This window comes from Diplotaxodon limnothrissa, linkage group LG14 (assembly GCF_057381915.1).
Source record: "Diplotaxodon limnothrissa isolate DT_005_m linkage group LG14, D_limnothrissa_male_GT1.1, whole genome shotgun sequence".
NCBI classification, from domain to species: domain Eukaryota; kingdom Metazoa; phylum Chordata; class Actinopteri; order Cichliformes; family Cichlidae; genus Diplotaxodon; species Diplotaxodon limnothrissa.
This window is the reverse complement of record NC_140609.1, coordinates 37,534,523-37,553,057: the sequence shown is the minus strand read 5'-3', so window position 1 is coordinate 37,553,057 and position 18,535 is coordinate 37,534,523. Positions and strand designations below refer to the sequence as shown.

The window sequence follows — 18,535 nt, the reverse complement described above, 5'->3', positions numbered from 1 at the left end:
ATAATGAGACACGGAGGCTGTTTTCGAGGAGATGCCGGGATGTCGGTTTTAATAACTTAGAAAACATTTATGTTACACCAGTACTACGGTAACAGTACAACAGAGAAATGGAAGGAGCCGCAGTCACATCCAGTTTGAACAGTTTAAACAGCTTCGGCGGCTGACACTCAGCACATCGCGTTCAGTGGAATGATTTCAGACTAGAGGCGTAAAAAGCACATTTTAACCTGCCCTTAATGCTAAACAGGTGAGTGGAGGGTCAGCAGAAGCTTTTACTGACACACGGGACTGAAAATTAATATCACTGCAGTTCAGCATGGAGGGGATTTTCCAAAACCCACTTTAAATCCAACACAACATGATAATGAGACAAACCGTCCCGCAACACCTGAACAAGCACGGAAAGTACCTGAAAGAATATTTACCAAGAGAGCTGGCGGTGAGCTTCGGCCATGAGTGAAGTATTAACCTCTGTTTTAGGGAACAGAGGTTCTCCAGCAGGAAGCTAAGCCTTTTCTGAAGCTCAGGAACAACAATAACAGTAATATCAGCTTTAAAAAGGATTTTAAAAAAAGACTAAATAAACCATCTGCTTGCATGTGAGAACCTCCCACTGTTTGCATCTTTATTATCTTCAGCTCAGATATTTTGGATTCTTTGACGGTTCATTTAAAAATAAAAATGTCTCAGGCATTTCCCGTCTGACGTATCGGCGTCTGTGCTGTTCAAGAGCATCACTGGACACCGATTATTCTGTGATGTGTTTAAAGCAGAAAAATCAAATCTTTCGTGAACGTCGAAAGCTTCAGACTTTGACCAAGTAAACTCTGTTCATAAAAAGAAGAACCAACAGGAAACTTTATTTTAAAAACATGAAATCTTTTTGTCTTTCCTTCCGTTTCTGCTGCCAGGTCTCTGTAAAGGAACTTTTTGTAAATTCCTGTATTTAAAAATAGTTTCAAACTTTTTTGATTTAACCAAAGCTGAAAGAAAAGAGATGCTGTGACTTTGTCCATTAAAGAGTTTCAGTTCAAGGTGAACTGGGGCTGCACTTTCCTGTAATGCCACTTTTATGCCACAAGTGAGTAAGCGTAACCTTTATTTAACCAGGCAAGTCATTAAGAACAACTTATTTACAACGAAGGCCTGCGGGAGTCAAGTGGACACGGTGGTTTAAAAAAAACCCCAAAAACAACAAACAGAAGCACACGTCTGAAAACATCTCAACACAACTGCCAGTAAAACACTGCCCCCTGCTGGTGAAGTTTAGTTACATGTAGCAGAGGGTCATTACAAAAAGCACCTTTAAAGGGTGCCGTTTGTAAAACTGTCAGTTTAGAAATACTAATAAAAGTTAACAGCACAACGTAAAGATGTAACAGCTGCGACGTTAGCCTTGTTCTGAGCATGACCGCTCCTGCCTCTGACTGTAACGTCCAACCTGACAAGAAGTAGCTTTGCTCAGACAGGCGCCTTGTTTTCTGTGAGTCAGTATTAACGCTCAGGTTTGCGTCTGTCATGATGGAAGCGGACTCAGTGGCCTGTGTAGTTTTTACACATCACACCTTAAAAAATATTCAAAGCTGAAATCATGAAATCATCCAATCAGAACCGAATCATCAGGGCTGAATTTATCAAACCACTTAAAGAGAAATGGATAATCTGTATAATGTTACAGAGAGAGGATATCCCTCATATGGTCATCTGTGGCAGAGATGCCCCACCCACATGCCATTCACGATGGGCAGCCAATCAGAAGAAACTTAAAGTGGGCGGGGCAAAGACAGCTCATTTCAGATACTGGAGCTGAACTGAGGCCCAGTGCCAGATGAATACAGATTATTATGAACTTTGAATCATGCAGAACAGGCCCGCTGTGAGCCATCAGCCATTTATAAGGTCTCAAAGCAGATTCATCGTGATGGCTGTGAGGAAACAATAATATACTAATGCATAAAAAAACAAACATGTTGACTGGGTTTGTACTTTTCCATGTATTTCCTCCTGTTGATATAATTATGCATTATAACTATATTACACTGAATTATATTTAGTATTTGAGTAAAATTAAATGATTTTAAAGTATCCAAAAACAGCTGCTCTAAACGTTTTTACACCTCTAAGAGCATTTTGAGGTGAACTCTGAGTAGTTTGATAAACGCAGGCCTGAAGTTTAATCATCATCTGAACTCTAAAGAAAAACTTTTCAGTGCCAAAAAAAAGTCTCGGTAAGGTCAGCGGAAATGTTTGAGTCCAACTTTTAAAGGTGAGCTTGGTGGAAATTTAAAGATAAATGGAGCCTCTTTTCATTAACAGCAGGTTAAAGCCCTGACAGTGATTCGACTGTGTGCGACGGTTAAACAGAAGCTGACGGAACAAAACTCTGATTAGTGATCGGTGTTCGTTTTCCTCCCCTGAGCCTCGGTCAGAAATGAAGATTTGTTCCTCCTTAAAACGAGGCGTTCAAACTGTTAAAACGCTCCGGAGACGCGGGGCGGGACTGAGCCGTGAGACGGGGTTTTACTGGTGAACGGGCTCCACGCTGCTCTGATGGAACTCCGCTGCGGAAACAAAAACCGCTGGTCGCCGGTCGATCTGCAGGTCGCTCGCAGCAGCATCTCTCCTCCTCTCCTTCGTATAGAAAATATAACACTATATTTTACAAGAGGACTAAGAGAACAGAACGTCTATTATCTTACAAGGAACAGGCAGAGTATGTACAGCGAACGCGCCGGCACGAGGACGAGAGGAAGCCAGACACTTTGGATCCGAAGCGGTGACGTGGAGACGGAGCTCGCTACAGATTCAGAGTCTATATTTACAACAACTTCTAAAAACTTTTCAGCGCCGGGACCTCCGGACGATTAAAAAAGTTCCAGGATCAGTTAAACCCGGTAACAGAAATCTGATTTATTTGGTTCCTCAAAGCCTGGATTAGCACAGTCAGTGTTCACAGACAGCACGAACAGTTTAAGGTAACACAAAATGAAACGGCAGACGTTCCCTCTTCAGTCATAAACTCTCACATTAGGGCAAAAGTCAACTTTTTCTGTTGAGCTTTTAATAAACAGATCACAGAGCAGATGATGCTTTGTGACCTTTAACCCCTGGAGCTCTCCGTCACCCTAACCTCAGGACTTTTTAAAAAAATCCTCCCAAATCCCAGCGGAGGACAAAATCATCACTGCAAAAACTCAGTTTGTACTGAGAGATGTCTTGTTTTGCTGGGTTAGAATGAGGCTCGTGACTGAGGCCTGGCAGGTAAAAGCAAAGAAGAGGAAGGAGGTGAAAATATGAGCTGATTATAGAGGGCGATGAAGGCCGGCGGCCGGCTCACGTCATTCATAGCTGTTTAAGGACCTTTTTCTTTCCTACAAATCTGTGCAAATTAATAACAATGTGAACTGACTGGAGTGAATGATTCAATCGGGAACGCTGAAGGATCGAGACAATCGACCAATCACAGCCGGACATCATGTATCGTCGGTTACACTGAACGTGTAGCCGTGTAGATCTGACCTTAGAGCTGCTTTGAAGAACCAAATTATCTTTGTGGAGCACAAACTGTTTAATCCGACTTTCAGTTTTATCTGAAAGTGTCGGTTTCATGGACCAGCTGCAGGCTCTGATTATTTTTATCTCAAATAATTACATTTTCTGGGGGCATAACAGGCAGCTTTTTTTCAGTAGTGGTGTTTCATTTTTAAATGTCAATATTTAATTTCTAACTTCATTAGAAATTTGAAAAGTTACATTTATTTAGTGTAATTAACTTCGTCGTCCACCTGCAGTTCCTTCGTAGCTCACTGCGGCTCTGCATCCCACACTGAGAATCACTGTTTTATAAAATATCATTAAATAATGATTAACCAGTTTTCTAAATCCTAATATTTATATATAAAAGTTTTGTCCAAGCGACACTTCAAACCCACAAATATTCAGCCTCGAGAGAGTTTTCTCCGACCGTCACCTGATCCAAAGTGCTCGCTTTGATGCCGACGCCCTCCTCGGTGCCGGCTCATTAAGTGCTATGAGAATGATGAAGTGCTTTAAGATGAAATACACGACAGACGAACCGCCGCCCCCAGCTGTGATGGTGTCACACGGACCTGTCGGGTGGACGGTGAGGTGGAGCCATCCTGCTGCCGGGAGGCGTCAGCTCCGCCCGCCTGCCCGCTATAAAAATGGGTAACCATGAGTTTCTGTTCCAGCGTGTAACTGTGGACAATTGCGCTCTAACACAACACGACGGCGAAGAAGAAGAGTGAGGAACGTGAGTCAGAGTGAGATCCGGGCAGTGGGCGGGAGGCTTGAAAAGAAAAAGCAGAACAAAGAAGCAAGCGTTGTGCACGCACACAGCCATCATGACTGCAGACTGTTCTGGACAGAGTCTCGGGAGTCCCTCTGTTCCTCCTCCTCTCCCTCCCCCTCCTCCGGATGTGAGGGACCGTTGTGCCTGCCCTGCCTGCCCGACCCTGCAGCGTCTCTGGGCTCTGGGCCTCTGGAGGTCCGATGTCCGTTTGGCGGAGACAGGCTGCGGCCCCTCGCCTTTTCCTGAGCGTCGCTGTCAGCTCTCCTCTCCCCCGTTGAAGATCTTTTGGTCACCGTCTTCTGTCTCCCATCCTCGTCGTCCTCGTCCTCCTCTTCATCGTCATCTGAGTCGATGCGGTTCAGTCTTTTGCGGACCGGACGATCCTCCTCCGATGATGACTCAGAATACGAGTCGTCGTCCTCCTCGCCCTCCTCCTCCTCCTCCTCGTCCGTCGAAGGCCGCCGTTTCTTCAGCATCTGGGCGAGCCGTTTGCGCCGCTGCTGCGACAGGATCTCTCTCCTCTTCCCCCTCCCCATCTTCTCCAGGTCCTCCTCTTCCTCTCTGTGTGTTCTCTTTAACCTCCTCCGCTTGTCTCTCTCCTCCTCTTCCTCCTGCAGTCTCCTCTTCAGCCGCCTCCTTCTCTCTCCCTCGTCCTCTTCGTACCTCCTCCTCCTCTTGTCTCTCGTCCTCCTTGTCCGGAAGTCTTCCTCATGTCTCCTCCTCCTGTTCACTCTCCTCCTCTGGTCATCCTCCTCCTCGTCTTCATAATCGTCCTCCTCTGAATCTCTGGAAGAAGCCGACACTGAAGGAAAAAAAGACAGAAAAAGTCATTATGAACAAAAATCAATGACTCCTAAAATCAACAAAAGGTAAACATTTGCTTATTGATAGTTATGATACTACCACCTGCTGACTTACTGATGGATAAAGTAAGATATATGACATTTTTTCCCCATTATGGAGATAAATCTGGAAAACATCGAGCAGATTTCTCCTTAAGGGCGACTGAGCTGATTAAAACTCGTCCTTTACGCTCTGATGGTGACTGACCGTCGCTGTAGTCGCTGGAGAGACGCTCCTTGCGAGGCCTGCCGTGGCGCTTCACCTTGTCCTTGTTGGCGGAGGCTCGCGAGTCGTCCGACGACTCCGACGTTTCACGGTAGTTGACTTGTTGGCGCTGGCCCCGCCTCAGGCCCCGCCTTTTTTTGTCACTGTTGCTGTCCGTCATGTCGCTGAACTGATCCGAGTCTGAGAGACCAACAACCAACAAGTGAACTAGTTATCAGTCAGCACTGAGACACCTTTCCATCTGTCTCCCTCTCACTCACACACATGTAATCTGTTCCTATCTGAACCTCCCCGGCTCTCCCCGCAGATCACAGTCCACAGAAACTCCGCTGACAGATGAGGTCAGGCAGAACTACTCAGAGCCGACCCCCAATGTAATCCCACCTCCACCTTTAAACCATCCGTCGCTCCCACTGCACACCTGACCACTGCCTCTCTGTACTTGTGCATGTTCTGCATCACCCTCACTTTGCTCTTGGCTTCCTCATGCAGCAGCACAGCTTCTCGCCATCATCTGTTTTCTCCAGATCAACAAAGACACAGCGCAGCTGCTTCTGAGCTTCTCTAAACTTCTCCATCAACACCCTGAAAGCAAACATTACATCTGCAGAGCTCTTTCTCAGCATGAAGCCAAACTGCTGCTCACTGCCTGCCTGTCTCACATCTCCCCTGTTCTGGAAAGTCCAGGACTCCAGGATTGTGTTAAATGTGTCGTTATAATTAACTATATTTATAGTTTTCTGATAATTGTCTTAATATTTATTTAATCTACTGTTAAACTTCTTTATTCCACTAAATACACACAACTCAGTCTGTAATAAAATCAATCAATCTTGCCATCTCACCCATCTCTTCCTCGCTTTCCTCCTCTTCCTCGTCGGAGGAGCGTCTCCGCCGCCGTCTCAGCCGCTTCCTGCCCCGCCCACGGCTCCTGCCGGGTCTGTGTTTAACCACTCCTCTCAGCGCCTGTCTGGGGCGAGTTTTGCTATCCCAGCTGCCGGCATCACTGCCCGCGTCTTCGTCTTCCTCCTCTTCATCGTCGTCTGCTCCGGATGCGCCGAAATCTTCGTCCTCTGAGCTGTTGAGAGGAAGAGGGGGATAAATAAGCCGGCAAACAAGATGAGTGAGAAATCTGGAGAGAACCCGCTGTGTCACCTGTTGCTGAGCATGAACTCGTCTTCGCTCTCCGCCGCCGTGCTGTCGCTCTCCAGGTCGTTCAGTCTCCGCTTCTTCCTGTTCCGTGCAGCGTGAGTCTGGCTTCTAATTGGCCGCTGACTCTCCTTCCCGTCCTCTGACAGGCTGGTGGGGAGGTCTTTGCCCTGCCCCGCTCCTGAAGCGAGAATAATGCACGTGAGTGCTGAAAAATCGACTTTGGGTGAAAGTAAATGAAAGCAGACCGGATGTTCTCATTTATTTCATCTGTTCATCCTCAGTGCACCCCCTCAGCTCTTCCTGTCTCAAACAAGCTCCTCCCTCTTTAAAACTGCTTTTTTATGATTGGCTGCCCCTCATAAACTGCCAGACATGCAGTCTGAAGTATTTGTACATACAGTGATTAAAATAATCCAAAATTTGAAAGTCAAAAGAATAAAACTGTGCTAAGAATGTAAAAGAGAATAACATTCATATGAAGACACTTTGATATATAAACCATGTGAATGAGTATTTAACTGGGATCTAAAAGAAGGCCTTACTGGGCCTGCAGTTCCTCCACTCACCTCCACAGAGGTCCCTGAAGTCCTCCTCTATGGCCTCATCAATGGCATCATCAAAGTCATCAAACCTGGAACAAAACAGCTGATTGAAGCCTCTTTCTGTCATTTCACTTTTTCCCCCCACGTGTGCGGGTCATTAAATCATCCTGCAGGCAGCGTTATAAGAGCCTGGTGGCTTGCAGAGGTCAGCAGCCAGAAGCATAACCCTTCCACCCATCACCAGAACTCACAGACACACACGAAGGTGTCGTCTTCGTGGCTTCTGCTCATTGGAACGATGCATAAATACAGCCACCATATTGCCTCCCAATTAATGTAAATCAATGACGGCAGAATTTTCAGCCGGTTTATGTTGATAAACTGAACTAAAAGTAGTTCTAAGATTTTCTATGTTTTTTTTAAATATTATACTTCAACAACAGAGTCAACTGTAAAAACCTCCTCCAGCACCTTGAACACCCCCAGGCGACACCCACCTGTAGCTGATGTGCTTCCTGGTCCTGGTTGATCGCCTTCCGAGGTTTTTGCTCTTTTTGGAATCCTTCTTCTTCGCAGACTTCTCCTCTTCCTCCTCATCTTCCTCCTCATCTCCCTCCTAGGACACCAAACAACGTTCTTTTAAATGCTCCACAGTAAAATCTAAACTCGTACAGATTTAAGATGCAGAAGATGAAACACAGTGTTTATGTGAAAGCAGGAGAAAACAGCGACACTGGAGCTAGAAGCCGTGTTTGTTGCATGTTGATTGTGCCTCACATACCTTAGTAACAGCTTTGATTGTTACATTTGTTTTTTGGCACTTTTGATTTTTTTTTTCAAACATTTCAGTGAAGAGAAAAATTCTAACAAATGCAGATATTTAATTTCCATAGTCTGAGGCAAAAGGAAGTGGGCGGAGCATCATTCCAATGAAGTGACGAAGAGGCCGTGCTCTTCATGTACTCACAGGGATGATGTTCTCCACACTGATTCCTACGTACACCAGCCGTTCCCTCCTGACAGATAAGAACAGAGAAGCTGTGTCAAACTTTTAATGCTGATCGCAGCATTTTCATCCAAACGTGTGTGTGTGTGTGTGTGTGTGTGTGTGTGTGTGTGTGTGTGTGTGTGTGTGTGTGTGTGTGTGTGTGTGTGTGTGTGTGTACCTTCTCTCTGCTCTCTCCTTTTTCTTCAGAGCGCTGTCCAGATTCTGCAGTTGTTCCTCCAGTTTCTCACACAGCAATTTCTGAACAGAGGAAAAACAAACCACCGCAGCTCTGTCACTCTGTGATCTATAAATTATACACTGATGTCGACTCATCTTCCTCACCTCCCTTTTAAACTGTTTACACAGTAAGCCAAGCAGATGGGCTGGTCTAAGTGAAACTACTATGCTTTTACATATTTTCTGGCAAGCATACACCATTATGACAGATACTCATAACAAACGTGGACCCAGTGTCAAATAAAAAGCTTCAGCCTGCTTTAAATGCTTTGTTCCAGACAGTTTTTTCTACACTTGGATCTGTATGATGTCAGCAAACACGGATCCTCCTTATATGGTCATCTCAAGTTCACAGCTCAGGATGTGACCATGGAGGCTCTGTTTACGAGGGCCAGCCAATAGAAACAAAGTCTCAAAGTGGGTGGAGTTAAAAGGGCTTGTTTCATGGGGCCGTTACGATCGCCACATCTGCTGGTGCAAACTGACTGATGCCATTTTAGCCTCTTTATTTCTGTGATCTGCTGCGTTGTGCCGACGCCGGGTTGAAGACACGAGTGTTAATGACACAGAAGCTCAGCGAGTCTCAGGTTACAATGAGGGAGGTTTCTTTTCTTCCAGTTTTAATTCTTCTCCTCTTTTACAAAAGCTGATCTGGAGCTTTTGTCTGAGTGGTGAACAACACAGTGAGTACTCGCACCCCAGCACTGGTAAACTGGTATGTAGCTGCCACAGTCAGCATACAGAGTGACCAGTGTGGCAGGCATACTGAGGCCCTCAGTGTGAGGATGAATTAAGGAGAATTATTTCAAACTGTGACTCATGCAAAGCTACACTGGAAGGATCCAGGCTTTTGTTAACTGGGAACTTGTTAATGTGGCGTTTATACTCACTCTTCGTGAGCAAGCATCAAGTATCAGTACAAAACTGCTTCCTCCTGTCAGTTATCTGAACCATAAACAGGACTTTGGGAGTTATATTCTCATCAGCAGACATGACGGAATCAGTCCATCCTCTCAGTGTCACACTTACATGTTGGCAGGGGGGACAGAACCACTCTCCATCAGGGATCAACATGAGAGGCGGCCGCAGACAGGCAGTGTGGTATCCACTGTCACAGGAGTCACACAGCAGGATCTAAGGACAGACACACACACACACATTAAACTCCACACAAACCAGCAGAGATGACAGCTTCTATCATTTATGGTTTTATTCAGAGAAAGTTATCAAACATCTGCTTTGCAGCCTCTGAGTTTCTGTTCGTGTCTCTGTGATTTAGACATTATTACAGAATTCTTTCAGAGTGCAGCTGGAACTGGTGACAGTTTACAAACAACACAATAAAAAATGAAAAGGTTTCAGCAGCATTTTAGGTTCTGCACAAAACTATATACTCAAAGTAAAGAGACACAGACCCTCGAATTATTTTTAGAAATGACTTTAAGGAAACACGATGCATGATGGTGAAAATGCTCAAGTTGGAGTTTGATAACGGGGCGTCACAAACTAATGAGTGACGTCATTCTGGCTACAACCATCTGGTCTGCTGACCACACCCCCATTGACCTGCTTCTAAAACTGCCTCCATCCTCCAAAAAAAACAAAAAAAAAAGACTTGCAGAAGATTTTGGGATGTTGGATTTCCTCCCACTCAGACTCCTGAGCATTAAGTCAGGATTATACTCCCACACACGTGTGCACACAGACCGCAGACACCTTAAACAAGTGTCTTCTAGTGTCAGCACAGCCTGGAGGATGAGCTCTCACGTTTATGTTCTCATGATGAGTTCAAGTCATGAGGACTAAAGCAGAACCGGGCGCAGCGTCCAGACATCTCTGTATCTGTAAGCACTCACGCGAGCGCACACTCACCAGTTCGGGGTGGTTGGGCAGGCAGCAGTGAGTGCAGGCGTCCTCGCTGGGAATCTCCTCGGATTTATACGATTCCTCCTCTGAGTCGCTCCCTCCTTCGCTCTCCTCCTCTCCCCGTTTCCTCCCCCTGTCCTCCACCTCCCCTCCCTCATTAAGTTTGCGCCTCTTTGTGCGTATGTTTGACCACCGGGGGCGCCGGTGCCTTCGTTTACCCTGGAAGTACAGAAAGCCAGAGGGAGAACGAGATGGTCACAGAGACGAAGAAAAAGAGCAACAAGGTAAAAATGACCTGACAGGAACTGTTACCCTTCGCTTCCTTATCTGCTCGACGGGTTCAGTTTTTTTGTCTTTCTTCGTAGCTGAGCTCTGCTCCTCTTCATCCTCTTCATCCTCATCCTCCTCCTCTTCTTCCCTCGTTCTGGTGGGTAGTGCATGTTTTTTCTGTGGGTTCTTCTTCTGGCTCTCAGCCACCTTCGAGCTTGGCCTGCAGGTTGGCAAAGCAGATGATCTTCAAGAAAAGAGGTTTAGATGGGATGAATTTATCGTCACAATCAAACCGACTGCAGCTGAGAATAATGGACAAAAATAAACAAACATTACTGTGTAATCCCCCAGCTTCGTGGATTTTACTGAACACATACCTGCAGATCCTCGCAGACCTCCTCAGCGGCCTCCCTTCCTCTTGCGTCTCCAGCTCCCTCCCTTTCTCCTCCTCCTTCATCGCCTTCCCCTTCAGCTTGTTTCTCCGGTGGGGAGGAATCTTGATCTTTAGCCTGATTCCTTCCTTCTGGAGCTCAGAGGAGGCTTCCTCCAGCAGTCCCTGCCGCTCCTCCGAGGCCTTTGCCTTTTTCTGCTCTGCTAACCCACCGTTGACGCCCTCCTCCTGGTCGTCCTTTTTATCCTGTTGGTCCAGTTTCGGAGGTGAAACAGAGCTTCCCGATTCTGCCTCCGCTTGTACTAAAGTTCTTTCATTCTTCACTCGGTCGTCTTTTTTTAATCCCTCTGCCACACTGAGCACAGACACCTCCCTGCTCCTCTCCTCCCTCTCATCATCCTGCCCAGTTTTCTTCTCCTTGTCCAGCTCGTCTGTGGTGTTTTTACCCTCATTTTCTGCTGTCTGCCTCTTGGGTTCCTCTGCATTCTCAGACAGCGAGGAAACGCCAACAGAGTCCATTTTTGTGGGTGCCGGAGCCTCCGTTAGTGCATGAGGAGGAAGAGGAGGAGGGGGAGGAGAAGAAGTGGCAGCTCCCGCTGGTGTCTCCCCTTCTGTAAGGCCCTTCCTCACCAACACTGACTGCCGGCTCCCTTCACGTTGTTCCTCCGCTGCTCTCAAGTCCCGGAGGTCTGAATTTGGCCCGTTTTGTTCCTGCTGCTTGGCACCGGGCGCTCTGTGACGCTCAGATGGGCTGCGGATGACTCCTACGTGACCCACCACCTGACCTACTACCCCATTTTGCCCATCTTTGTGCGGCAGGAGCAAAGCTCTCCCATTGGTGAGTTCCAGCCTTGATGCGCTGACGACCAGATGCGGCTGCGAGGCAGATGAACCACCAGGGGGCACTAAAGAGTTAGACAGCTTGGCCTCCCTTCCGTGACCGTCCTTGGCGTGGATCACTGACGGGTTACAGACAATAATACTGCTGCTGTTGGTCTTGTTCAGGTGATTGCTGTGGAAGCTTTCTGCCAGCTTGAGCTCCCTCTTCTTCAGTGGTATCTTGGCCTGCTGGCTGCTCCTGACGACCGCTCGCTCCGCTTCCTCTTCCTGTTTAGCCACGGGCGCCATGACAACAGACACTGTGTTCCTGGGGGCGTCGGCGTCCCTCGATTCTGATTTGATGACTGTGGTGATGGTGCTCACGCGGTTATCAAAGACAGACGGTTTGAGGAGCGTCTTCTCCTCCTTCACCTCAGCATCAGCGTTTTCCTGCTTGATGGGCGGCGGTGTGAGCTCCTCCTTCACCTCTGCAGAAAGAAAAAAGGTTTTAAAGATGCACGCAGTTAGGTTGGTTAGGTAAATTGGCGACTGGCGACCTGTCCAGAGTGCACCCTGTCTCTCGCCCTATGGTAGCTGGGATAAACTCCAGCCTCCCCGCAACCCTGACAAGGATAAGCGGAAGACGATGGATGGATGGATGCAACTCATTTTGATTCTTCAGTCTCTTTCGGGTTGCTCGTATTTTGTTTTGGTCATTTTGTATGTCCTTGTTGGGCATTTAGTGTGTCCTTTTAATGGTTTTGCTAGTTTTGGATAGTGGATGGAAACCTGAGGCAGTTTCTTTCACCTACATACCTGGCCTGGTTTGTTTTTCTCTGTTTTGAGGGTCAACCTTCTTGCTGTCAGCGTAGTCCTCTGAAGTCTTTGAGGCCTCAGGGTTGGTGCTTCTGATCGTCTCATCCCCTGCATCAATATGAAAAAAATACAATAGTTTGAATCAAACGTTTGTTTATTATAAAGGACAGAAAAAATCTCAACAATTTTTGCCGTTAAAATTGCTTCTGTAGGGTCAAATAATAATTTTTTTTTTTTTTTGTGGTGAGATGCGGGATTTTATACATTTTTAGACAAAGATCAGCTGCTGTGGACTCAGATTATTTGTTTTGACCTGTATTAGTTGGATTTGAGATTACTCAGTATAATTTTTGCCTCAATGGAAGTTATCGTTTCGCTGTTGTTAAATCAGGAATCTCTCAGGTTTTGGTTGCATGTTTTTTTAGACATGAAGTGTAACCTTCAAATGATTTTGAAGGTTTACTCCATTTAAACTATACGGTTATTACTACCATGCATTTACAAATCCTCTGTTATCCGATTGTGGCTCAAGAGTTGGGAGTTCGCCTTGTAATCGGAAGGTTGCCGGTTCGAGCCCCGGCTTGGACAGTCTCGGTCGTTGTGTCCTTGGGCAAGACACTTCACCCGTTGCCTACTGGTGGTGGTCAGAGGGCCCGGTGGTGCCAGTGTCCAGCAGCCTCGCCTCTGTCAGTGCGCCCCAGGGTGGCTGTGGCTACAATGTAGCTGCCATCACCAGTGTGTGAATGTGTGTGTGAATGGGTGGATGACTGGATATGTAAAGCGACTAGTAAAGCGCTATATAAATACAAGCCATTTACCATTTACTCTGTGCACTGATTAAAACTCAACTATATAAACTCAATAATCCAGCGTACCAGCTTCTTTCTGTCCAGGGCTGGCACTCCTGGATCCAGCCTGGTTCTGGTCTCGTTCCTGATTGTGGTTTGGATCAACCTGAGCCTTCAGCAGCTCCAGAGCCTCTGCCAGGTCGTTGCGAGTCCTGAGAGGATGGGCGCACATAAGAGTGTAAGCAGAAAGACAAACATGAGACAACCTACATAACTTTAGCTTGACACAAAAGTACAACCTAACGATGCACTTCCAGGTGGATCCGTCCAGATCGTCCTGCTCCTCCGTGTACAGCCGGATGTTCTGCTCCTGGTCCAGCTGAAGCCAGTACATCAGGCCCTGCCGGTCCCGACCTACAGGCTGCAGACGCATCTTCTCCGGGTCCTCGTCGTTGACCGCCGTTTTGAACTTCAGGTTTTCGTCAAACTGACACTCGCAGAGGTACTGAAGAGTGGAGAACATCAGTGTAGTTAGCGCCTTGTCTGGAGAAGTTTCAGCCTTTTATACAAACTAAAGTAGGGTGTCATACTTTCAGGATGCTGGACTTGCACTCCATGGACATCTCCTGGTAGCCCTTCTGTTCCAGCTCCCATGCCCAGGTGCTATTCAACTCCTGGCAGACCTACAAGAAACAGTGATTCTGTTAGGATCAAGCTTTCAGTTTTAACTGCGTCCCTTTACCCACTGACTGACACGTTACCCTTCCTTCCTGACTCCTGAGCTCATGTCAAACTCTCACCTTAGCCAGGTATTTTTCCCAGCGGTCAGCAGACACAGACCTCCCCAGTTTCCTGAGCAGCTTCACATGGAGCTCCACGAGTGGTTTAGGAACTGGAAAACACAGACAGGGCGATCAGAAACACGACACAGTTCATCGTAATGTTCCAGAACCAGTGTCAACAAACATTCACCCCACTGAAGTGGCCTCGCTGTGTTATTCTGGTATCTGAACCTGATCTCTCACTTCTCTGTGTGCCATTTCTGAGCTCAGTCACTCACAAACTGTCGGACAGTGCTTACATTCTTATGGCATGTTGACAAATTGTTAAATTATTTTATTTCTCAGCAGCCAAAGAAAGTGTTTAACACAAATGTTCCCATTTTTTTATTAAGAGGGTGAAATATGCACTAACCATATCTGCAGAAAAATCCTTTAGACAAATCAAAAGCAAGAAGATTTGTAGTTTATGCTAACAACCAACCACAGCTGAATATCAATCTAAACAGGACCACCTGTAAACTGTGAAAAGACAAAAACAGCTCCTTTGACTGGCATGTACCACTTCAGATGTAGGGGGGGCTTTTTAATTCATTTTTATCAAAAGCTGCGATAAAACCAGGCTCACCCGAACAAATACACTGCTCACTGGGCCAGTTATCATATATGGCAGCTTCATTTTTCTTATCACCTCTGCACAGAAACTCAGTCCAACTAATAAATATTTACTGTGTCACGGGTACAAAATAAATGAGCAAGGCAGCTACTTAGTCGACTAAATGCTTGATTTTCAGGGAATATTTCAGCCAACTGTCAGCCCATCACATCAGTGGGTTAAAAGCCATAAACTGAGATTCTAAATGAAACATTATTACAGTTTTATTTCATTAGTCTGAAGAGTGGCTTGGCTCGTTTCACTTCACGTCTTTGTCGTTTGAAACTGTTTAGTTTTTATTAATTTCATTCTTTTTTATTATTGCTGTCAGAGCCATGCTGTATGTTTGTGTCACAGATCCTGCCACCAGTAGGGGGCGCAAGAAAGTTGCAAATAAGGCAGAAGTATTTAATCAGCGAGTTTACCTGAGACAGGTGCTGCAGGAGAGAAAGCACACTTTTTAATGTTTAATTCTTTGAGGTATGCTGAATCACACATTTAAATAAAAAAATAAAAGAATGAAGATCTGAGATTGATTGAAGAAGGTAAGCATTAAACTATATTTAAATTATATCTGGATTTAAACTGTGGAAATGCTTCATTCATTTTGGCCATTTCATTTTCATTGCATGCTTGAAAAGATGTCCTGCTGTCACAGTAGGGACCATTTACTTGGTCATTAGAAATATGGTAGAGTACTCTTCAGGGACTACATTTAACTGGTTTAATCATCATTACATTACAAATAAAAACACACTCTAAAGGCAGACAACTCACAGACATCCCAGACTCAATAAAACTACCAAGACTCAATCTAAGGATGTTTATTTTTCTTTTTTTTTAGCAATTAAATTTTAGTCAACAGTGATGTTGTTGCTTTATGTCAGCGGTACTAAGTTTAATTAGCACGATTTCTGTAGGGAAAATAAAGAGTTTGCTATTACTATCCCGTTGACCTTTATCTTACTCAAATTCAACTTGGATCCTTTTTTAGTGTTAATGATTAATTTTTTTTAAAATGTGGAATGTGAGTACAGTTACCAGGTTTTCCTCTTTCTGTGGAATTCCACACCATTTTTAATCCCCGGGCCCACTTATTACACTTTATTTAACTATACTAATACTTGTACTTATTCACTGACTTGGTTTTAATTTTCTTAGCTGCTGAAACTGAAGAGTTTTCCAGATCTCAAATAAGTAAAATAATCTTTGTATTATTATATTGAGACAATGACAGGCTCTAGTTTACAAAAGTTAGGTGAGTCTCAGGAGAGATGTTTGGCGTAAAAAGAGAAGCGCAGATCTGTGTGCATCTCAGCTGAAAAACAGAGATGATCAGCAAAAATAACAGCACACTCACATCACACCATAACGACAAACTTTTGCTTCCATTCATGTCTACTGTGTTTGCTTAGCAAACACGATAAGCATGAATGCTCTTCACATTTCAACACTAAACCTGTAAAATCCATAGTTTGCTTATTTTCTATGTTATAAATACTTTATAGTTAAATATATATTTAAATATAGTTAACTGTGTGTGGCTCTAAACATGTTGCTATTAACAGTTTAATATGAATAAATGGTAGGGTAGGTGTAATAACTTCACCTTGTCTGTGAATAATTTGTATTTTTTTCCATTTAACTGAATATGTGAACTTTTAAGAGCACAGTGTCTTTTTGACGTTCTAAGACTGCATTACAAAAATACAAATAACCATATTTTAGCTGCAGTTAAATACAGAATAACATACTATATTAAATTCTAAAACTACCTCTCAGCACTATTACCGTGTCCCACTTTGCCCCACAAAAAATATGCTTTGTCTCACATTTAGTTTGTTGGGTTCTGCTTCTGTTAACCGTTTGTGTAGACTAAATCTATTTATAACTTTATTATGATTATATTATTATCATTATTGTTATTATTATTTGGGAACTCAGAAAAGAATGGGGATTAGGTCAAATCCAGCATTAAGACATATTAAACTGGGCTTTATGGAAGTCCTTAAACGCCTGTGACTCGTTGTGTGGTCTAGTGTGAGGCTTTTACGCAACTCCAAAATTTGGGGGAAATTCCAGTTTTCTCTGTTGGCACGGTAAACTGACAAAAAAAATCCCAGAATCACATTTAGAATTCAGATTAGTAATGGTTATTACTTATTTCAACAAAAATATCAGGGATACATTACTGATGACTACCATGGACATTTTAGTTCTTATGTTTATCTGAACGCTATGGGCTAATTATACGCTAGTAAGCACTAGATCTAACGGTCATTTAAAGTCACCAGCGAAGAAGAAGCGATTTACAAAGCTACTCATTCGACAGATATAATCCTGAAATGGATGTTTATTAAATCCTAACGTGGTGTGTTAAGTGTAGCGGTAAGTCTTCTACTTTTATTAAAAGTTGACGAAATAATTGAAGCTAACTAGTTAGCAATGGCTGGAATCTGCGCCTTCTGCGCATGCGCACATTTAACAGCCTTTCACTAACGGCCAAAAAAATAACATCCAGTGTTTTCAGCTAACGTCGCCGCTGTGCGGTGACAGCGGTCTGAAATAGCCACTAAAGCTGTAATACATACACACAAACAGCACCAATAACCTACTGGACACTGCTGTCAATTCAGCCCGCCTGCCAGTGAGGCAGCCGGTGAAAAATTACACCTGACAGCGCTCCGGAGCGAGCTGGTTGGCTGTGTGTGTGGTCACTGCTGCATCATGGCTCCCACATCAAGTTTAACGTGAGCGGATCAATAGCAACCTCGACACAATCATCGATAACCTGTCACCTGATATCAACTAAAACCCCGCGGGACCCCAGGCCAAATGTCGTGCCCCCGGTCTCTTTCACCTAACTTCAGCACAGAGTCCAAACTGTTAAATTCAGAGCGTCTGCTAGCTCTATGTTAGCACGCCAGTGTTTTCCAGCTGCCCGAACGTTTCCTCGGAAACTGGGGAGTCGGACTCGATTTCTGCGAGGAGAAAAGTGGCTCTAACCGGGACCCGAAAAAACGCCACAGCCGATCTGAGCTGCCTAAACTCTCGGTGTGATGCTGTCCTGCTGGGCCATAGACACACACACAGGCGCACACACTCCAGTTTTCGTCATCTTCATCGCGACCGTGACGAGGATGGTGATGGTGGTTGTTGTGGTGGTGTTGGCCCCCTTCTTTGGCTTCAAGTGTCGCAGCTTTCCAGCACTTCTTCGCCCCACCGCCACCACCACCACCACCACCAACACTACCATCAACCGGGCTCTCACCTGTAGTCGTGTCCCGTAGATATCTCTCCATTTGCGGGAAAGTCATCTCGGGCAGATCCAGCGCCGCTCCGTACCGCTCCAGGAACGAGCAGACCTCCGCGAAGCTCGGGCAGAGCGGCGGGCCGGAGCTCCTCAACACCGCCGGAGCAGCCATCTTTCCAGGCGGAGAGAAACAGGAGGGGAGGGCTCGGCTCGCTGCTGGGATGCGACTGTGTGCGAATGAAATGAATGGAGGGAGCGAAGCGTCGTCCGGCGTCAGGCTGCGCGGAGGGAGAGCGCGGAGCTTCCGGTCCAGACTTTCACAATAAAACATCCAGGTTATGAAACAGACAAAATACATACTTGTCTGAAAGGTTTGAACTTATTCTGTCCCAGGGCCAAAATATCAAACACAATTTACAATAAAACCACGTTGAGAATCTAAATAAAACGAAACATGGTACAGAGTTGCACTGTTACATTAAAAGACACAAAACGAGTTCTGTTAAAAAGAAAATAGCAAAGAGGTCAAATAAAGAGATGGATGAATAAAATGTTAATATGATACAACAGGGCGTTTAATAATTAGAAATCTTAACAAA

At 45.2% G+C, this 18,535-nt stretch overlaps 1 protein-coding gene across 1 annotated transcript; it reads right to left on the bottom strand.

Annotated features, from left to right (window-relative positions):
* Window positions 1-30: 30 nt before the first annotated feature.
* rsf1a (remodeling and spacing factor 1a) lies at window positions 31-18,139 on the bottom strand. Its single transcript, XM_085371206.1, has 18 exons — window positions 17,955-18,139; window positions 14,050-14,141; window positions 13,840-13,932; window positions 13,549-13,754; window positions 13,337-13,461; window positions 12,462-12,569; window positions 10,813-12,133; window positions 10,478-10,679; window positions 10,172-10,384; window positions 9,329-9,433; window positions 8,241-8,320; window positions 8,042-8,090; window positions 7,572-7,690; window positions 7,099-7,163; window positions 6,536-6,710; window positions 6,226-6,458; window positions 5,363-5,560; window positions 31-5,114 (listed from the first exon to the last, which is right to left on the bottom strand). Exons 1-18 carry the CDS (start codon window positions 18,106-18,108, stop codon window positions 4,363-4,365), a joined length of 4,290 nt encoding a protein of 1,429 aa, XP_085227332.1. The 5' UTR covers window positions 18,109-18,139; the 3' UTR covers window positions 31-4,362.
* Between the last annotated feature and the right edge of the window lie 396 nt (window positions 18,140-18,535).

Coding starts and splice junctions, on each gene's coding strand:
- rsf1a (XM_085371206.1), bottom strand. CDS start 18,108: ATGGCTGCTCCGGCGGTGTTGAGGAGCTCCGGCCCGCCGCTCTGCCCG. Junction 12,570..13,336: donor CCCTGGACAGAAAGAAGCTG/GTACGCTGGATT, acceptor ATATTGATGCAG/GGGATGAGACGATCAGAAGC. Junction 6,711..7,098: donor CTTCAGGGACCTCTGTGGAG/GTGAGTGGAGGA, acceptor TTCTCGCTTCAG/GAGCGGGGCAGGGCAAAGAC.